Raw genomic sequence first — 20,318 nt, 5'->3', positions numbered from 1 at the left:
TAATTTTTTCTGAGTCCATTTCATCTCCTTTGTTGCTTTCTTACGTAGAGCTCTTTGATTTTGCTTTTCATTCTTTCTGTGTGTGTGTGATTGCTTCAGTGTTCATAGGGTACATCTTTAACCTATCACAGTCTGTGTTCCAGAACGAAGCCAGCTCACCTGCAGGAAATAAATCGACAACGGTGCATTTCCCTTCTGCCCAGGACCGGGCAGCTACTACCCTCATGCAATTTACTTCTGCATTTGCTGAACATCTCTTAGTAGAGTGTTACTACTTCTGCTCTAAGCAGCCAATTATCTTCTAAAGGAATTTCAAAATGAGAAAAAAGTACCTTCTCTTTCCCAATTCTACTGTTTCCACTCCTCTGTGTAGACTTGTGTCCGAGGCATAGTTTACCTTCTGCCTGGGGTCGGAGGGATGGGGGCTCCACGCCCCCTCCACGTTCCCTCCATGCCCCTTGCATGCAGCCCTCCGGGGGTCTCTCCAAGCCCCCCCACACCCCTCCACGCTCCCTCCATGCAGTCGGGGGGGGGCGACTCTCCACGCCCCCTGCATGCCCCTGCACGCCCCCTGTAAGGACCCTCCACACCCCCTGCACGCCCCTGCACGCCCCTCCACGCCCCCTGCAAGGAACCTCCACGCTCCTGCACGCCCCCTGCCCACTGCCCTGGGGGAGGGCTTTGCCTGCCATGTTCCCTGCACTTTCAGATGCTCCAGGCGCTGCTACAGTCTGGCCTGGGTTCTGGGGTTCCAGACATCGCCTCTCCGTGCGGCTAGCTCACCAGGCCGCTGCATGCACTCTCCGGCGTGCCCTCAGGGTCCCCTGCTGTCGCTGCTTCTCCGCACCTGCCTCGGTGTGCTCTGGCCTGGTTTTCTTCATATTTCTTGTGCTTAGGGTTCATTGAGTTTCTGGGTCCCATGGGTTTATACTTATCAACAAATTTGGGAAAATGAGGCCATTATTTCTCAGAAACATTTTTTGTCTTCCTCGCCTGTCCTTCTGGGACTCTGGTGACACACACGGGGCCACTAGAAGCTGCAGCCACACTGCTCCCCGCTGCGCTGTCCCCGCTCATTCTGTTTCCTGGCATCCTCTGCCTGATGCTTTATCCTCAAGCCCACTGATCTTTGACCCGCAGACTCGAGTGGGATGTTAATCACCCGCCCGCAGCGTGTTTTTCATCACAGACCTATTTTTCATCTTTAGAAATTCAATTTGTATTTTTTTATTTCCCGCGGCTCCCCGACACAGTCATGCTCCCCTCTATCTGCTTGAATATAGGAAATATGATGTCTGTTTTAATGCACGTGCTCGCTATCGGCTGTGTTATTTGTAAGTCTGTTTCTAATGATTTTTTTCTGCCCACCATGGGCCACATTTTCCTGCTTCTTCGCATACCTGATGGTGTTTTCAATTGGGTGTCAGGCACTTAATCAGATGAATTTTATGTTGTGGGATGCTGGCTTATTTTCTCTTTAGAGTTTTGTCTTAGGATGCAATGAAGTTACTTGGAGATGATTGGACCCTTTTGAGGCTTGCGTTTAGGCTTTGGTAGGTGGGACCAGGTGTGATCTGTAATCCAGGTGAGTAGTCCCCACGATTAAGGCAATTTCCTTCTGAGCACTCTGCCCAGTGACCCCATACTTTAAGGTCTCTGCTCCCGGCTCACACAGGCGAACCCCCAGCTCTGTGTGACTCTGGGGACTGCTTTGCCTGCTCCTTCTCAACAGCTCCCTCTGCTCACCTCCTAGCTCTCTCCTGAGCAGCTCCCCTTAATCTGAGCTCTGCCCTGTGAATTCCAGCTGCCCTGGCCTCCCTGACTGACTCTCCACTTGTCTCCTCCATCAGGGAGAGCATGGGCTCTGTTTGGTTCCCGGCCCCTGAGGCAAAGCCTGCGGTTCCTTTCTCTGAAGTCCCTTCCTCCAGCATCCCTGCCTCTGCTGGCCTGTCATGCAATGTCCAAAAAGTGCTGCTTCATTTGTTCTCCCTTTTTTGGTTGCTTAAGACAGGGTGGTAAACCCAGTTCTCATTAATTCATCATAGCTTGATGCTGAAGCCTGTGACATGCTCTGGTTTTGACCCATGTGTTTATTCTCTGCCCCATTAGAGTGTAAGCTTCATGAGGATGAGAATATTTGGGGTACATGGGTCATCTCAGTGATCGCTGGCAAATAGGGTGACCAACCATTCCAGTCTGCCCAGAGAGATTACCTCCATGGCTCTGGAGGCTCAGTGCCTAGGGCCCCCCAAATGATTCATCTCTTTTAAAGAAAAAAAATTTTTTATAGTCAAATGGAATGTTGTGTTTTCTTTTTCACATTAGAAAAAAAATGAAACATTTAGGGCCCATGAACATTTTAAATTTTGCCTAAAACAGAACAAAAGCTAAATGTTGAAGTAAAGTTATGTAAGTAAAAAAGTTATTTAATATTGATATTATTATGGTTGAAGGGGGTCCATGAAATAATGGGATCCTTTCAAGGCTTGCCTTTACACTTTGCTAGATGGGACCAGGAGCGGGGACTGAAGCCCAGAAATGCTAGGTAAAATGTGGAAGTCACTCAGCAGCTAAGGCAGGGCGAGGTGGGGACCCAGGCAGGCTGAATAGGGAGCGAGGTCCAGGGGTCACTGCGCCCTGGGACAGCTCCAAGCAGCACCTCTGTTGAACTGGGCTCAAGGACTAGGGCCCGGGTGATGGTGTGGGCCAGGGGGCAAAATGCATCTGGCAGAAGCAGGGAGAGGACAGGGAGAGCCAGAAGATTCAGCGGGGTGACTGCGGCCAGACCCCGTGGAGAGAGCTCCTGAATGGTGCACGTGCATCTGAGGGCTGGGGTTTGAGTCCACGTGGGCGGGGGGGGGGGGGGGGGGGGGAGGAGGGAGGCCCGAGGGGGGGGGGGTGGAGCCTGGGCGGACCTGGGGTGGGGGCGGAGACAGCGGAGCCGGGGCGGGGCTGAGACTGGGCGGAGCTGGGGCGTGACCGAGGCGAAACGGAGGGGGCGGAGCCGGGGCGGGGCTGAGACTGGGCGGAGCGGGGCGTGACCGAGGCGAAACGGAGGGGGCGGAGCCGGGGCGGGGATTGGGCGGGGCTGGGAAGGGGAGTGGAGCGGGGCGGGGCGAGACTGGGCAGGGCTGGGGCGGGGCCGAGACTAAATAGAGCCGAGGGGGTCGGAGCTGCAGAGGGGGCGGGCCGGAGCGGGGCTGGGACGGACTGGAGCGCGGGCGGGGGTGGGGTACGGAGACTGGAACGAGCTGGAGGGGGGCGGGCCAGGGCCGGGTCCGGGGAGGGTCCAAAGCCGGCCGGGGCGGGCCGGGGCGGGGCCTCCTGCAGTGAGCTCACGCGCGGTGGGAGGCTTCCAGCGGCAGAGGCTGCGGAGCGGTGTTGCGGCCTGGTCACTGCGGGGCTCGGACCATCGCGCTGTCAGACCGAGCGGTCGGCGAGCGGCCGCGGGTGAGTCCCGGGCGCAGCGGAGGTACAGTGTGCTGAAGGTCACTGTTGAGGTCACCCCGAAACCTTCCCCCTCTGCTTGGGACCGCAGTCTTTGGGGCGGAGCTCTCCGGGAGGGGGCGGGGAGCGCTGAAGCCGCAGGCCTGGCCTCACTCAGGCCTTTGGCATCCCGAAGTTGACTCTTGGGAAATGGGGTCTGGGAGAAGTGTTGGTTGGATGTTCTCGGGGAGGGCGGAGTCTAATTTAGTCCCCTGGGGTGGGGACGCTGTGCACCCCCCACCGCCCCCGAATACCCCCGCAGGGCGGAGGGGAGTCGTAGTCCAGACTTCCCCCAACCCCTTACCAGAGATTGAATGTCTTCATCCCAAACATCGTATGGAAACTGGGAAGTTAGTTCTTCCTGCTGTTTTGCCCAAGTGCCCCTCTGGAACACATTCAAAGCGCACTTCCCCCACCGCCTGATCAGAGCTCATCACTGCCAGGGGCTCCCCCTGTGGCCAGGGACTCAGACCTGAAAGGCCCAAGTAAGGCTGGGCTCTGGAGGTCTTCCTGGGAGAGCGGCCCCCACCTGGGCCCTTAAAGGAGCAGAAGTGGGGGACCCACTCAGGGATACCCCCGTGATGTGGTTTTGGGATATAGGTGAGGTTTGGTGGGGTGGGGTCTGGAGCCCACGACCAAGAAAGAATTCTTGAGAGGTCTTTGGTGCAAAATGGTGGTTTTATTAAAGCCCAGGTTGGGACCGTGGGCAGAAGGAGCTGCACTGGGGTTGTGAGGAGCAATTGATTATATACTATGGGGTTGGTGGAGGGAAGGAAAAACGGAGGTTTTCAAAAGAACTTTCATATGCTGAAGAGGACCTACAAGATACTGGAGGCCTTGCTGTTGTCAAGGGTTTTTTTTCCTTGTAGTAAAGCAATAACATTAAGACAGTTGGGAGCTTCCTGGAACAATATCCCATATCCTACCCAAGAGTGGGGGCGGGGGGAGGTTGCTAGGTGTCCGCTTATGCTTTGTCTTCAGCTCGCCTTCATCACCAGGAGCAAAGGGGAGGGGAAGCAGTGAGGAGAGACCCACCCCTGGGGCCCAGTCCTGCACTCAGGGCCTTAGGTGAGGATAGGCCCCTGCATGAACCACTGCCCCTTCAGTCTGCACAGGTCTGCACAGGACTTCTCTGCCCAGGTCCCCTGGGGTCCCTCAGTCCCCGTGGTGACCACCTGTCTTCGTCCCCCTCTGTGCAGGACTGCCGTGCCTCCAGTAAACCAGGAGCTTCGGGACAGCAGGGGGGTTGTCTGCCCCCTCTTCTCCCTGCCCCAGCCCCAGCCTGGATTGTTCACCTCACCACTCCCACTCTGTCCGCTCACCTCCAGCCATGGCGCCCCTGCTCACCCTGTTCCTGGTGGCCCTGGTGGGCCTCCCTCTGGGTAAGACGGATGGAGAACAGAAGGATGGACAGCCCCATGTTCGGGGTCAGGTGGGCCAGAAGTGGGGAGGGAGGCCAGAACTCCTAACCACCTCTCCTTCCAGCTGTTCTGCCCTGGTCAAGGTGATGGGACCTGGGGTCTGGTGGGCTGGAGGAAGGGCCTCTCCCTGTTCGGGGACCCGCCCCACCCAGCTCCCACCCCATCCCTTGGCCCCCAGCCCAGGCTCTGGACTGCCACGTGTGCGCCTACAATGGAGAGAACTGCTTCAACCCCATGCGCTGCCCGGCCATGGTCACCTACTGCATGACCACGCGCACCTGTGAGTCAGTGGGTGCCCCCAGCAGCGCTTTCTGGGAGGCGTGAGGGGTGTTCTTTCCTGCCCCTGGGAGTGTGGGACCCTGAGGAGGGAGGCTCCCACTTGCCCTAGGATTCTTTCTGGGAGCACCTGGCTCAGGGAGAACCGGCCCTAAAGGCCCTGCACACCAGGGTGGGCCAACCTGGGGTCCTTGCCCGCCTCCCCTCTGCAGACTACACCCCGACCAAGATGAAGGTGAGCAAGTCATGCGTGCCCAGCTGCTTCGAGACCGTGTATGATGGTTACTCCAAACACGCCTCTACCACCTCCTGCTGCCAATATGACCTCTGTAACAGAGCTGGCCTCTCCGTCCCCGGGACCCTGGCCCTGGCCCCCATATTCCTGGCTACCCTCTGGGGTCTGCTCTAAACCCCCGCCCCCCACCCAGACCCACTCAAGGACAAAGTTCTGAGAGGCTCAGCCCTACCCTTTCACCCTGCACACCCCACCCACCTTCTGCACGCGCAGAGACCGCCCACCCCCCACCCAGCCACACCCAGGACTGCCTGCTAGAGTGCCCACCACCCTGGGCCTCGCCCCCAGACCACAACCTTCCATTAGCGAAAGACTGATGTGGGATCAGCCCTCCCAAAGGTGTCTGGCAAAGTGTGCTGCTTAGTTGGGGTCCTCAGTTGGCTGAGGAACACTGATTTGCAGGGAGACTTGGCCCACCTTCCTGGCAGCTCTGGGAGCAAAGCCCTGCCCCAGTCTGCCCGGTAAGTGTGTGGAGGCGCAGGGCAAAGCAGGGACCCAGGATGGGTGGGGGACCGTCCTGGGAAGAAGGGCTTGCTGGGGTGCCAGGAGGGCTGTCTCTGTGCTCTGACTGAGGCCAGGAGCTGCCCAGGGTAAGTGTGGCATAAAGGGCCATGTGAGGAAGGCCTTTGTCCCCGTCAGCTGTCCCAGATAGGAGTGCCAGGAAGCCCGGTATATCCAGGCAGCCCTTGGCTGGGGGCTTGGGGGTGGGCTCATCCTAAAGAGGACCCTCAGGCCCCCAGTCTCAGAAGCCTAGTAAGAGGTTCTTCCCTTCTTGCTCTGCGAAATCCTTGACCTTTCCCCCTCCCCTCCCCTGGCCTGAGGCTGGCCAGCACTTGGGGGCAGGGCAGGCAGGCGGCTATATTTGGTGGAGCCTGAGAGCTGACCCCAGGGCTATTTTCAGCAGGGAGGGAAGGAAGCTGAGTGGGGCCAAAACAGCCTGGTCTTCAGCCCAAGCATGCCCCTTAATGGAGGGGGGTGAGCTGCAGCCGGTGTCCGAGAGTCAGCCAGGGCTGGGGGGATCCTGGAAGTCAACCCGGGACAGAGGCTGGGAGAGGCGGGGTCTGGGATGCAGATGACCAGACTTCCCCCGGGAAGAGGAAGTCGCGCCCTGGGATTTCCTCTGCAACCCCAATCCCAACAACCACTGTCCACACCCACTGGCCCCTTTCCGCTGTGGCCTGCAGGCCTGGCTGAATGAGTGCTGGCTGAGCTGGCCTTGGCCCCAAAGGCAGAGCCCATCAGCCTGAGAGTCTCCACAGGACCCTCTACCCTCTGACTCCACCTGAGGGGAGAGAGAGATCCACCCTGGGCTGAAGAGCTCCCTCCTTGATTTGATGAGTGGTCTGCAGGTGCCCCCAACCCAGTGGGGCATTGGGACCCCCAAGGGCCCAAGAATTGGCATTATTTAAAGGGTACCCAGCCTAGGTGAATCCCATCCCTGGCCTGGTTTGGGAAACAAGAGTCCGCCCAGCACAGCACCGCCCAGCTGGGGATATGTCCACCCAGCACATATCCAGCCCTTATCCTGGATAAGGGCTACCTGACCAGTGTCCCCAGCTCTGGTGTCTGTAGAGGGCCCAGGAGCCCCTTCTGGCTGTCTGGTCCTCAGTTGGCAGGATTGTGGCAAATGCCTATGTGGTGGGATTATCCCTGGAACTCAGGAGCCCATGGCCCTAAAACGTGGCCCTCATCGGGGGGCCTGTGCTGGAGAGTCTGCCTGGAGAGCTTCACCCAGTGTCCCCAGAGCTCAAGGGATTGGGAGAGCCTGCGTGAGCCTCAGTAGGGGTCCTCAGGCAGAGCTGGTTGGACCTCCCAGAAGGTCCGGGAAGATGGGCCTCATCCTGGGCGGGAAGGAGCTGCACCCCAAGGAGTGTCTGGTTAAGAACTCGGTCCCCACAGGAGACCTGGGTGTCTCCTCCCCCTGAAGCCCAATCCAGTATGAGACCTTCCCTGGGGGAGGCTGGGAGCAAGCCAGACCCCAGCCCTGAGCTCCCACAGGTCCACCAGGATCCCCAGAAGTGGTCAGCCTCGGGGAAGTGACTCAGCTCCCCCACAGAGCTGGCTGGAAGGCCAGCAGAGGCCTCTGGATGCGGAAGCCAGCAGGAAGAAAGGGTGGACATGGGCCTCCAACCCTAGCCTCCCTTGGCTTCCTGACTCAGTGGGAGAGGCTTGGAAGCAGTTGGTAAACTGCTTGTGTAAGACCTTTGTCCTGGGTCAGCAGGTGTCCTAGGCCACAGCTGGGAGGAGCATAGGATCAGTCCTCCCTCCCCTCGGTGGGTGATGAAGTTAGAGGCCTGCCTGGCCACTTGTGGGCTCTGGGGTCACTGAGAGCAGGGAGCTGGGCTTGCCGTGGTATGGGGGTGCTTCTTATACCTGCCTTCTGTCCCCATCTGTCCATCCTCCGCTGTGACCTGGTCCAAACCCAGGGCCCACAACATTGCACCCGGCCCGCAGGACAATGCCCCCACCCCACCCACCTACCCACAGGGTTCTGGCCTGCTGGGCTGTCCTCAGAACCCAGCACAGAGCCCTCGGGAGGCCCTCAACTAATACGGGGCCGGCCCCTAGTGGGAAGCCTGTGACACTGAACTCGAAGGCAGTGCCAGTGGGAATGGCACCGACGAGGACGGGAGCTGATCTCTGTGGCTTCCTTTGTCCCGGCTGCAAGCACTCCATGTCCACCCTGCAAGGTGTGAGCCATTACCACGCCCCCTTTACAGGTGAGGAAGCTGAGGCCCAGCATGACCGGGGTGCCCAACCACCACACCCCTGCCCCACTGAGCAGAGTCTTCTCCCACCAGCTGGGAGACTGCATCCCTGAGCCCGGGCGGGGAAGCCAAGGAGGGGAATTGTAAACTGAAAGCGATCTGAGCCTGTGAAATACTTCTAAGAGCTTAGGGTCAGGAAAGCTCTAGAAGGAGAAGAGTGGAACCAGAGATCTGAGGAGCCGTGAGGCCCCCAGGCAGGCGTCCAGCCCTGTGTCTGTGTCCCGGGCCGTGGGCTGGGGTCGCAGAGAGGAGGGCACAGGGGCAGCAGGCTGCCCCCAGGCAGTGGGCATGTCCGCTGTGGGGATCCCTCCAGCAGAAATGAGTACCCCCTCGATGTGGATGGATGCTCCCGGAAGCTCTCTGGGGCGTCCCAAGTCTGGAAGCAGCCTGAGCGTCTCTGTGCCGGGCCGCTGCCCGTGACGACTCTCGGAGCCCAGCTGAGGAGCTGGGCTGCAGGCGCTGAGCTGGGGGCACAGGTTGGCGTCTGCAGCCAGAGGCAGCTCCAGGGCTGTGCGTGCAGCCTGGCCCCACTGCATGCAGAAGGCACCAGGAAGGGGTGCATCCAGAGCGCCAGCCCAGCCAGCCCCGCTGCTGGTGGGCTGGTGCTGGGCAGGGGGCAGGGAGGCTGGACCAACCACCCCACCTCCCTTGGCAGCGGCTGATTTGTTTGTTAAACATGTATCTTGCCTCTGGAAAGGGTACAAAGAAACTGGGACGGCTCTTTCTTTCTCCTGCCCCCCCCTCAGTGAGTTTTGTTGGATTCTACAACTCGGGGTGCCTGGAGGTCATCACGCACGTCTCTGAGCCTCAGCGGTCTCATTGATAAAGTGGGAATGATGGTTCCCACCAAGCCGAGGCCTCGGGGGGATGGACGAGGCTGTGGGTGTACGTGCCCAGCCCAGGGCCTAGCACACAGGAAGCCTCCGACGGACAGACGGACGGATCGATGGGAGGTCCCTCTTCCTTTCATGCCACTTGCGAGGTCTGGGCACTTCGAGGGCCGTGCCCCTGCCGGCAGCAAATGCTAACCCCTAGCCCTGACCCTGACCTTGATCAGCATGAGAATCCGCCTTCAGGCCAGGGCGCCCTCCTTGGCTCACTCTAGCCCTCAGAGAGGCCCCCTCAGTATCTCGAGTGTGTGAATAAATGGATGAATAAACATGTCTGCCCTTGGTCGGTCCTCACCAGCCACCTCAGCCCAAGCTCAGCTCCCCCTATCCGGTCTGGTAGGGCTGGCCCTGTCGGTTGTGTTGGTCCCGGACTCCAGTTCACCCCGGCTCATCCAGTTGCCCTTGGAGCCAGGGCTGGCACGGCGCAAGGGGACGACCCGTGGGAGGGGAGCGAGCCGGAGAGGCAGGAGGATCCCGGGGCTCCAGGGAAAGCGGCAGGCCCACCAACTCACCCAGCTGCTCCCTTTGAGAGGGGTCCCTAGAGAAGGCTGTGGGGGGCCAGGGGAGGGAGGCGTGACCCCAGGAACCCACCTGCCACCCGGGCTTTCAGGCTCCTCCACCTGGGAGCAGGGTCTGAATCCACCCAGCCCCCAGCCCTAAGGAGTCCACCACATAGAGCGGCGGACAAATGCCACTCAGCAGCCAGAGCTTACACAGGGCTCCGCGGGTGGGCAACGTCAACGCCCCGCGGACGCCCCCTGCGCTGCCCCCATCCTGCCCCAGCCCCCGCCAGCTTGGGCAGAACAGTGTGGCTGGCGGACCTGTGCCCTTTTGGGCCCTCACCCATCATGGGACCCTTTTAAATACGTCTCTGCTACCCGCCCCTCCCGCCACCCCCCCCCCCGGGGGGGCAAACAGCTGCAGGTCTTGTGTCCTGCAGTGTGAGCTCGGTGACAGCCACGAGCCCGCATGACTCCTAGCAAGGCAGGCAGCCCCCCACGGCCACTTCTGGACAAAGGCCCATCTGACAGGCAGGACCGCTGAGGACGCCCATGTTCTGCCTTTGTGGAGCGTGCTGGTCATCCAGCGCCTAGGGGGCAGTTTTGGCTGGCCCTAAGCTTCGCTGGCATGTTGAGGGGGAAAGGTGCGCTCAGGCCCGTGCTGGACCCTCGTTCCAGTTCCTCGCAGGAAAACCAGAGTCTGTGAGCTGAGGGTCCGCCCTGTGCCAGGTGGTCTTACCTGATCCCCACCCTGCAACCTGATGGGCAAGGAAAGAGGTCTGCGTGATAAACTGGGCTTGCCCTCCGGCCTGGGGGCTGGGTGGGCCCCAGCCTGGCTTCGTGGCTGAGTCAGCTGCCAGGTGAGTCAGACGGTGGAGTCGGCGGGGGCGGGGCGGGAGCAGCAGGTATAAGACGGCAGCTGGGTACCCCGGGAGCCAGCCTCACCCCAAGAGACCATGCGGCTGCTCCCTGGGCTCTTGCTGGCCGCTGCCTTGAGCCTGGAGCTGGGTGAGTCCAGGGGCCACCTCCTCCCCCACTGCTCTAAGCCGGTCCCCCAACCCCAGCCAGCACCGAGCCCTGCACTGTGGCTCCTCACCTCAGGGAAGCCCAATTCCTGCCCCCTCCACCCTTTTGGGCGCTAGACCCTCCCCACCTGCCACCTCCTACCGCCTGCTTGTGGACAGCACTCAGTAGTTCTCCTCCACCCCCTCCTGGACCCACAGGCCCATCAGCCGAGCGCTCAGTGCTGTCCTTGTCCCTGTAAGGGCTGCCCACCTCCCAGCGCCCTGCCCCGAGCTTGACAGCCCTCTCCCCCCACCTCCCCCACAGCTTCTCCAACTCAACAGTGACCCCCCACACTGAGTGTGAGGGCCTCTTTCAGCTCCCCCTGGCCTGCACCTGTTTCCTAGGACCACCCTCTTCTGGCCCTCTCCTAACTCTCTTCTGGCTGAGACTCGGGTCTCTCCTCCCTTGCTCAGGCTTCCCGAGGGGCCAGTTCCCCACTCTGGCCATTGCTGTATTCAGCCCACGTCTGCTATCACTGGCCCCATCCTGTCCAGCTCCAGGCCCATTGGACCAGATGCCTGCCTAAGGGCTTCTTGGGCACCTCTCCTCAAATGGGGCTGCCCACGTCTGGCCTCACCTTCCTACCGCACCCGAGGTGGGATGGCATCTCCACCCGCCCACCCAGAGGCCCGAACAAAACCAACTAGACCCCCGATCCAACCGCAACCAGCCCCACCCCCCCAGCCCTCACCTGGCAAGGCCTCTGTCTCTATATCTGGGTCAGCACCCTCCTCACGGCCCGCGGCCCTAAATGAGATAGAGCGAGTGGACGGACGGCCCCTGGCATGGGCATCGGGCTCCACCCAGCACCGTCTGGGATCCGCTACTGTCTCACCTGCGGGAACCCTCCCCAGGCCCGGGCTCTTGCAGGCTCTCTGTTCGGTGGGGAAGGTCTGTGAGGCTCAGGGCCCAGGTCTCCTCAATGAGCCCTAAGAACTGCCTCAGGGTCATCGGTGTGGATGGACAGGGGTGGGGAAAGGCTTTGTCACCACCAGGGCTGTCACGGGTTGCGTGGCCTCCAGGAGTGGCCACCCACAGGCCCCTCCTCCCTCCCGTGGCTCAGCCCGGGTCCAGTGGATCACAGGCGCCCCACATGCCACAGCATTGCTGGCGTCCTCTCCCTGTTCCCCAGGAGAAGCACACCCGCCCCCCAGTCCACATGCCAGCCCTGCTTCAGAGTGAGCCGGGATCAGAGTGGGAGGTGTGCCGTCTGCAACACAGTGTGAGCCAGGACAGGACACGAGCGTGGTCAGCTGCACCCACAGCCCTGCCACCTGGCTGCCCTTCCTTCCTTCCTTCCTTCCTTCCTTCCTTCCTTCCTTCCTTCCTTCCTTCCTTCCTTCTTTCCTTCCTTCCTTCCCTCCCTCCACAAAGCTCTCCCGAGCCCCACTAGGTGGAGAGGAGGATGCTCTGGGGGCACGGAAGAGTGGGTGAAATACCCCACCCATGTCCTTCACGTCGGAGGCGGTGGGGGCAGGGAGGGAGCCCTGAGCAAGATCTCATGGGGGCAGGGACACTGTCACCAGGCTGGAGCAGAGGTGCCAGCAACTCGGGGTGGGCATGTCAAAGGAGGAGCCATCAACTCTGCCTGGGAAATCCAGAGGGCCTTCTTAGAGGAGGTGGCATTTGAGCTGGGGCCTGTTTTGCCCGGAAGGCAGAAGGAAGAACATGGGCAAAGCAGGGAGGCATTTGGGAGGCTGAGCAGATGAGAGCGGGAGGCAGGAACTGCGTTTCTCACCGGGGTACCCTTGGGGCACAGACACCCCGGCTTTCCAGGTGACCTTCCCCTGTCTGTCCATTAGGTGGCCTACTCAGCTTACCACACCCTCATCGGGTTTGATGTGAGGGTGCCTTCAAGCAGCTTTGATGGGCTTTGTGACAAGCGCTGTCACCTTTCCTGGTCACCCGTGGGGTCTCAGATTGCTCTGTGGGGCTGGCAGACGAGTCAAGGCTGATGGTGGGCACATTCCCATGGTGGAGACTTCCTTGTCTCCATCACCTACTCTGTGGTTCTGGGAGGAGGCCACCCACATCCCCAGGGGGTGAGCAGAGGGCTCAGGGCTGGCCAGGAGGCGCGGTGTGCCCCTGCCCAGGTGTGCATGTGTGTGCCCGTGCACACTGTGGTTTGGTGAAAGCGTGCGATGCATCATCGTGGCCACGGACCTGGGTCTGAAAGCGTGCTGGTCTGGGGCAGGTCGAGGGCAACGCTGATGGCGGGGCTGGGGCCGCCTAGCAGAGGCCCGAAGGACTGACTGGGGGGGCGGGGGGAGGCGCGAGTACACTGCCCTGGACTGTGACAGGAGCTTCCTGGGGCTCCGAGCCTGCACATGGTGAGCGTGCGTGGTGCGGGCCTCGCAGCTCGTCCCACTGGCTCTGTGACTGGGAGGGTGCTGGGTCTGCACGTGCAGAAGGCCGGAGCAGGCCTGGGCACCGTGGCTCGGGACCTGGACAGAAACCCTGAGTGCAGGCACCAGAGAAGGAGACGTAGGGAGGGAGGGAGGAAGTTCGAGGCAAGAAGCATGGGGGGTGGGTACAGAGGGACAGAGAGCCCCACGCAGCGCCCACATGCAAGGACAGGGCTGATGGGCAGATCTGCCAGACATTTCGGGGATGAACTTAGTATTTCCAAAGCTTCCAGGTTGTCCCCATAGATGAAACATCAACCAAAACTGTGCCAGCCTCTCTCCTGTCCTTTTCATTGTCCAGCTCTTCTGTCCCCCTTGCTTCCCCACTCCCCACGGAGGCTGTGGAGGCCCCACCACCACGAAGGTGTCTGTGGGCCTAAGGGGTCCTGCTCAGGCCCCGCAGAGGAAACATGGGCATGGTCATGTCTTGGGGAGCCCTCACCACCTTCCCCCCATCCCAAACTCCCCCAACCCTCAACTCCTTCTGCATGAGGCCCCTGCTCATCCACTCCCCTGGGGGGGGGCACACAGCAAGCCCGGGAAGACCCCATCCTGCCTCCCAGCCCAGCACTGTCCTGGGTGGACGGACTCGAAGAGCTGCCTCCAGCTGCAGCCGCCCCAGCTGTGGCCCTGGGCCTGACCACCTGCATCCTGGGAAGAGCAGTCCCACAGGATGGCAGGGCAGAGGGCCAGGACCTTGTCCAGCCCCGGGCTGAGGCTTGGGACATGGTGACCTTCTCCCCACCCCCCTATCTGAGAGGTCTTGAGGGATCGGGCACCCCGGGATGAGGGCCTAGGGTGCTAAGAATGAGAGGGGGGCACTGGGTGGGAAAAGAGGGTGCTGTTAGGCGGGCGTTGCCCATCCCTGTGTCCCTCTTTGTGTGTGTGTCCATCCACCTGTCCCTCCGCCCGCGGCTGCAGCCGGAGCCTTGAAATGTCACCAGTGCAAGGGCTTCGGAGGGTGCCACCATGCGGCCAAATGCCCCCGGGGCTCCAACTACTGCGTCAGCATTGGCACCCGTGAGTAGGGGACGCGTGGGGTGGGCCAGCTGTGCCCTCCTTGCCCAGGAGAAGAGACCCAGGCTCAGAGTGGGCAGAGCTGATCCAGCCTCCCAACCAGTCAGGAACAGGGCGAGGGGAGCATCCGCTGACCTCCGCACAGGAAAGGACCCAAGGGAGGGGGCCGGTGATGCCCAGTTTGGGGACTGACTCTGGGCTTGGTGGCAGGTGGGGCAGGGGGCACGGGCAGCTCCGAGCCTCAGGGAGCTTCTGTCCACCCCAGGAGACCCCTTCAGCGTCATTGACCTGCCTCTGGTGACCAAATCGTGCTACAGCAACTGCCCGGACATCCTCAGCCTGGGCCTGGGCCCCAACGTGTCCATCGTCTGTTGCCAGTACAACCTCTGCAACATCGACTGACACCCCCCCCCCCCCCGGCTCCCCCCCCCCCCCGCGCTGTCCCCCCCTCACGGAGCTAAGACAGCGCCCGAGCCCCAGGCCGTCGCTGCTCCCCAGGCAGCTGAGCCGCGGCACCAGGGCCGGGGAGGGGGGGCGGGGGGGGCGCGCTCGAGGAGGAGCCCGGGGCAGAGCAGGAGCGCGGAAGAACTAGAGGCGGCCCTGGGTGGGTCGGGGGAGGGGGAGAGGCATTTGGCGGAGCCGGAAAGGGGAGGATGGAAGGAACAGAGCAGGCAGGTGAGAGGGTGAGGCTGGGGACGGCTCCGCCCCCGCCCACGCACAGGTGCACGCGCGCCCCCGCCCCCGCAGCCCCGGGGAACTTTTAATCGTGGCTCCAGCCAGCGTCCAGCTGCGAAGTGGACCAAGAACCCCCCAACCAGGGGGCATGGCTCCTCCCCACCACATGACCCCCAGGCACAGCGCCCAGGCCTTTCCTTGTCCTTACCCTGGCCACGCTCTCATGAAAGAAAACGTGCAAGAGCAGTGCGGTGGTGCAGCCGCCCAGTGTGGGGGGCGGGGGGCAGCGTCCCGGCACAGAGTGACCCCACACAGAGGCACAAGCAGGGCCTCGGGCCAGCGGGGCTGGGGGCGCGTGGGAGGGTGTCTCTGCAGACGGCGGAGTGCGTCCCCTGATGCTGCTAAGGGCTGCACGAACCTGAGACACGGAGAGCAAGAGGCCACATACGGAAGACCGCATTCTCTGCGCGCCCATTTCTTCGAGATGCTCAGCACAGGCAAATCCGAAGAGGCAGGGAGCCAGCGAGCGGTGGCCAGGGCCCGCTGGGAATGCGCTGGTGCGCGGGGGTGGCAGCCCAAGGGCGGCGGGGGGCGGGGGAGGGGGTTCTTCCTGAGCCTGACTGGGGATGGTTGCAGGACCTGGGAAAATACCAGAAACACTTGCAGTGGGTGAGTTGGATGGAATGTGAAGCATGTTCAATAAAGCTGTTACAAATTAAAAAGAGGAAAAAAGAAAAAAGTGTTTGAAAGAAAAACAAGGCGGAAAATCCAGACTGAGGAAGACTCATGTTTCTTAGAATATCTAAGTGAAATACATGAAAAAGTACGATACACAAAACTAAAACACAGAAGACAAAGTAGGAAATGCCTGCCACACATGGGAATACCTGTGAACACTAAAGAATACTTCCGAATCTGCAAGGAGGAGCAAAGGACCTTAGCAGCAGGTTCACCGAAAAGGAAAGTCAAGCACACTCAGAGTCACAAAGGAACAAAGTCAAAGTAGTGTTTCCATCGATGAGTGAGCACACAGGGAAGACGGGGTGAGGACGGGCGGGAAGCCATCCCGCTGTGCCTCTGGGTGTGGGGTGGCCCTGCCCCCAGAGGGCAAGTCCGCCGCAGGCATGAAACTCTAAGATGCCCCCAGAACTCTGTTGAGTGCTGGACCCCAAAATGTCACCAAACACCCATGCACGGGAAGGAGTGGCCGCCCACACAGAGCCTGCGCCTCCCCTGCTTGAGGCTCAAGAATCTGGTGAAAGGCAGGGCTCCCAAAGTGGGCGCCTGGTGAGGGCTGGGTGAGCACCCTGATAAAGTAGTTCAGGACTCCTAGGCAGGGGTTCTGAGTCTAGAGGTGTAAACGGATGTCTCCTGGTTTTCACTGAAGAGCGGATGGGTCTTTCACAAAGTTCCTGCAAACCTCCTGGAAGGGTCAGGCCGTGGTGGGCGGGGGAGTAGAAGCACTGATCACATGGACGAGGAGCCCATGGCGGGTGGACGGCGAGGGTTCCCAGGTGTCCCCAGCTCTGTGCCTCCGAGCACACGTCCCACTGGAAGATGCTGGCCACAGCACGGACGGGAGCAGCCCAACACCTGCTCATACACAGGTGGCCGTACAGTGGGCACATCCACATCTGGGTCCTTCAGGAAGCGCATGGCAGAAAGGGCTGCCTCCAGGAGAACTCTACACCCCGCACTTCCTTCATGGGGTAGAAACATGAGCTTAGGAGCCATCAGTCTACTCTGCTGGACCCCACAGGGGAACAGGTGACCAGGAGCCGAGGACACCCCTCTGCCTTCCTGGGTTCGGCACACTGCCCAGAGGAGTCACCCAAAGGCAGCTGGAGAGGAAGCCTAGCAGAGAGATGTGCCCCAGCAGAGAAGCTATAACCCTGATCACACGCTCAGCCCTGATCCTGGTCACTCTGAGCCCTGATCCTGGTCACATGCTGAGCCCTGATTCTGGTCACACTCTGAGCCCTGATCCTGGTCACACTCTGAGCCCTGATCCTGGTCACAGACTGAGCCCTGATCCTGGTCACACACTGAGCCCTGACCCTGGTCACACTGAGCCCTGATCCTGGTCACACTCTGAGCCCTGATCCTGGTCACACACTGAACCCTGACCCTGGTCACACCCTGAGCCCTGACCCTGGTCACACACTGAGCCCTGATCTTTGTCACACTCTGAGCCCTGACCCTGGTCACAGACTGAGCCCCGATCCCGGTCAAACTCTGAGCCCTGCCCCTGGTCACACTCTGAGCCCTGATCCTGGTCAAACTCTGAGCCCTGAACCCGGTCACAGTCTGAGCCCTGACACCTGGTCACACTCTGAGCCCTGATCCTGGTCAAACTCTGAGCCCTGCCCTCAAGGCTCCTAGTAGAACTGAGGGGTGGTTGGAGACCTCTCAACATGGAGGCATCCTAGCCAGAGCCCACCCAGACTCTGACTGAGCCACATTCCTCCTCTACCTAAGTGGACAGGTGCAACTTTGCAGTAAGGTTCAGCCTGGCTACCCAGAGATCAGGCAGAAACTGTAGGAGGAGCGAATGCCCAGGGGTCAGGGGTGTGTTCCAGATAGAAAGCACGGGTGGGGCCCTTAGGTCTGAGAACAAGGAGTTGGGCTGGTATGGGCTACAGCAATGGAATTGGGCTAGACCGAGGGAGGAAGTTAGGGTGTGTGCAGTGGGTGTCTAATCCAGTTAGCTGTATCCAGCATCAGCGCCCAGTTGTAGCGTGGTGGTGCAATGAAGTGTAAAATCAGACAAGCCCAGTTGCTGCTTGCTTTTCCTCAGCCCACGCGAGGTGACCCGCCCAAGTCAGCAGCTGCCAGGAGCATCTGATCCTAGATCCAAAGTAGAGTTGTTAGTGTTGTGTGCGTCCAGAGCTGTAGAGAGGAAAACAGACCCAGCAGAGGACGTGGCTGACACAGGCTGGATGCTACAGGAAACCACGAGCCTCACCCTCAGGCCCCACCCAGTGCCCAGGGAGGCTCAAGCCCCTTCAGTTCCCACATGGAGCTGATCTCAAAGGAAAGCCAAGGACCATAAAAAGGCTGTGGGAGGGGGGTGGGGGGAGAGTCCCCAGACAGAGAATTTCAACCATAGGAGGGCAGGGGAGGGATGGGCATCCCTGGTGGCAGGAAGAGCAGATGCAAAGTCTAGGTTGGGAGTAAGATTTGGACCGTCTGAGAGAAGGTGGAGGAGTTGGGTGGGGTTGCAGTGTGGACCCAAGTGAGTCTGGGCTCCAAGGCCTTGACTGCCCAGCTAGAGGCCCCGGGACCTGTCAACAACCCTCCTCACCCCACCCCGGGGTTCACCCTGGCAGCTGTGGGCTTGGTGGAGGGTGTGACCTGGTTACAGGTGGAGGACATCCTGGGGAGGCTGAAGTGCAGGCACTCTGGGGGAGCGGGGGTGCCTGTGTGCATGTGTGTGTTGGGGGGGACCAGTGGCCGGAGCCGCACTTCAGTCCCGTCTGGGCCTTGTGCAAGGACCTTCCTGTCAATTTCCTGACGTACAGTGGGGCCAGGAGAGCCCTGCCCGCGGGGCACCCCCTTTGGCTTCCTTAGAGACCAAGGTGGACCTGCTCCTTCAGTGGACCCCGGGTTTAGTGTCCCCAAGGCGACCCTGGCCCCTCCCCATCTCCAGCCTCCATTGAGGACCTTTCTGTTGACCCAGTACTTTTCCTGTCTTTGTGCCCATAACCCTCTGAGTACACTTTGGCTGTTTGTCCAGGCAGCAATCTGTCCCTATATCACTATGCCGCACGAGACTACCTCAGAGGAGCTGGGGGTGGGTTGTCGGGCACCCCGTTAGCATTCAAACCCAGAACTACTAGACCCGGACTCTGCCCTGGAGTGGGAAGGGTGCCCGGCAGAGGCAGAAACCAGGGTGGGGGTAGGGGTGGAGGAGGAAGGAGAAGGTGGGGAGCCCAGGTAAGGGAGTCACAGAGGGAGGTGAGGGCCCCCAAACCATAGAGAGGGGCCATCAGGGCCGGGGAGGGACCCCAGGCTGTGGGAGGTAGAGGAAGGGGCCAGGGAGGTCAGGAGGAGTACCCACAGAGGAATGGGGCGTCCAGTGGAGGCAGGAGGGGCCCCAGTGGGCGGAGGGGGGCGGGTCTCTGCACCTCTGCCGCCCACAGGAAACCCAGTCCCACAGATCAGCTTGGCTGACCAACCGGTTGGGCGGCTGCACTGGGTGTCCACTGTCCCTGCGGGCAGGCCGAAGGCGAGCGTGCTAAGAAGCGGTGGGAGGACTGGACCATGAGGCGGACACGGCTGGTGCTACTGGGGCTGGTGCTGGCGACCTGCAGCCACGAGCTCGGTGAGGGGCGCAGGCAGGGGCGCCGGGGAGTGGAGGAAGGCGGGGAGACTGAGGAGAGGCGGGGAGACTGAGGAGAGGCAGGGCGGGGAGCGAGGGTGAGCCGGGAGGGAAGGGAGAGGAGGGCATGGTACCAGGGGGCTGCCCCCCAGGGCTGGGGCGGCAGCAGAACTGCATGTCCCTGGGGGCCGTGGGCACCCCGGAAAGGCTTTAGCTGGAGGATCATGCTCCCTGGTTCCGGGGCCATGGTGGAGGCAGGCCTCAGGGGGTGTCTTGGGGAGACCAGGAGGTGCTGGGAACTGGGGCTGACAGGGGGTCTGGGAGAACAACTGGGAGAGACACCCCAGCCCCTCGGGGCCCCCACACCCAACCAGAAAAGGAGCTGGGTAGAGGGGGCCCCAGCCAGAGGGGAAACTGAGGTCCACCCGAGACGCAGTGACACACAGTGGGGGTAGAGGGGTCTGTGGCCTTACTGTGCACGGACCAGCTGGAGCCAGTCAGGCCCACCTAGGCTCCCTTGGTGGGGTGGGACATTGAGCGGCGCACCCTGGGGCCCCCGCCCCTGCTGGCCCGCACCCCAACCTGCCCGGGGCCCCTGGGCTGTGGCTCTTCCCTCCTTTGTTAAGCTGGCTCCCGTGGGTGCCCCAGGCCCAGCCCGGTCCACCCTGCACCCCACACACCTCCTTGTCTGTTCCTGATGCCCACTGCCGCTCTTCGGGTGCTGCTCTTTGCTGATCAGGACCCCAAGGGGGTGTCCAGCCACACCGAGGCCCTCCCTGACCCTGCAGCAGGGAGCACCTCCTTGATGCTTCCAGAGCTGTTCCGTCCGCACCCTGGCTCTGCAGGCTGAGCCCGTCAGGGGCACACTCTGTCTCTAAGGACCACAGCTCAAGCCTCCTGAGTCCTCCCAGAGTTTGGGTGGCTGGGCAACTGGAGCCTGAATGGCATGGTCCCCCTCAAACCTGGGCCTCCAGGACAGCGGGCTTGGGGAGGGGCAGGGCCTGCCTGATGCGTCCTTTGTCCCTTCTTATCCAGTGGTGGCCCTGCAATGCTACACCTGTCACGAGCCTACTGATGTGTCCAGCTGTGTTACCATTGCCACCTGCAATGCCAACGAGACCATGTGCAACACCATCCTCTACTCCCTGGAGACAGGTCAGCGGGGGCTGGGTGGGCGGGGCGACCACCCTCTACCCCCT

The 20,318-nt window shown here is 61.2% G+C and overlaps 3 protein-coding genes across 5 annotated transcripts in view; all 3 read left to right on the top strand.

Moving 5' to 3' along the window:
- The first annotated feature begins 3,310 nt into the window (after window positions 1–3,310).
- Window positions 3,311–9,405, top strand: LOC118015266 (ly-6/neurotoxin-like protein 1). Of its 3 annotated transcripts, none has more exons than XM_035012066.1 (4): window positions 3,311–3,472; window positions 4,686–4,868; window positions 5,086–5,187; window positions 5,396–9,405. In XM_035012066.1, exons 2-4 carry the CDS (start codon window positions 4,817–4,819, stop codon window positions 5,590–5,592), a joined length of 351 nt encoding a protein of 116 aa, XP_034867957.1. In that variant the 5' UTR covers window positions 3,311–3,472; window positions 4,686–4,816; the 3' UTR covers window positions 5,593–9,405. The 3 variants fall into 3 exon arrangements, with proteins under 3 accessions (XP_034867957.1, XP_034867956.1, XP_034867958.1); XM_035012065.1 differs by having other exon boundaries at window positions 3,312–3,450; XM_035012067.1 differs by lacking the exon at window positions 3,311–3,472 and adding an exon at window positions 4,355–4,554.
- Window positions 9,406–10,084: 679 nt separating this feature from the next.
- Window positions 10,085–14,548, top strand: SLURP2 (secreted LY6/PLAUR domain containing 2). The gene is made up of 5 exons (XM_035012280.1): window positions 10,085–10,773; window positions 11,115–11,152; window positions 12,504–12,542; window positions 13,955–14,126; window positions 14,389–14,548. The coding sequence occupies exons 1-5, from the start codon at window positions 10,593–10,595 to the stop codon at window positions 14,523–14,525; spliced, it is 567 nt and encodes a 188-aa protein (XP_034868171.1). The 5' UTR covers window positions 10,085–10,592; the 3' UTR covers window positions 14,526–14,548.
- Window positions 14,549–18,994: 4,446 nt separating this feature from the next.
- LOC118015434 (ly6/PLAUR domain-containing protein 2-like) overlaps window positions 18,995–20,318 on the top strand; it is a 1,970-nt gene continuing 646 nt past the window's right edge. The window contains exons 1-2 of the mRNA XM_035012279.1: window positions 18,995–19,122; window positions 20,155–20,274. Of these exons, the coding sequence (XP_034868170.1) occupies window positions 19,062–19,122; window positions 20,155–20,274 (181 nt within the window). The 5' untranslated portion in view covers window positions 18,995–19,061. The remainder of the gene's footprint in view (window positions 19,123–20,154; window positions 20,275–20,318) is intronic.

This window comes from Mirounga leonina, unplaced genomic scaffold, assembly GCF_011800145.1.
Source record: "Mirounga leonina isolate KUSES-001 unplaced genomic scaffold, KU_Mleo_1.0 Mir_165, whole genome shotgun sequence".
NCBI lineage: Eukaryota > Metazoa > Chordata > Mammalia > Carnivora > Phocidae > Mirounga > Mirounga leonina.
Note: the sequence above shows the minus strand (reverse complement) of the source record. Positions and strands in the feature narration are given on the sequence as shown.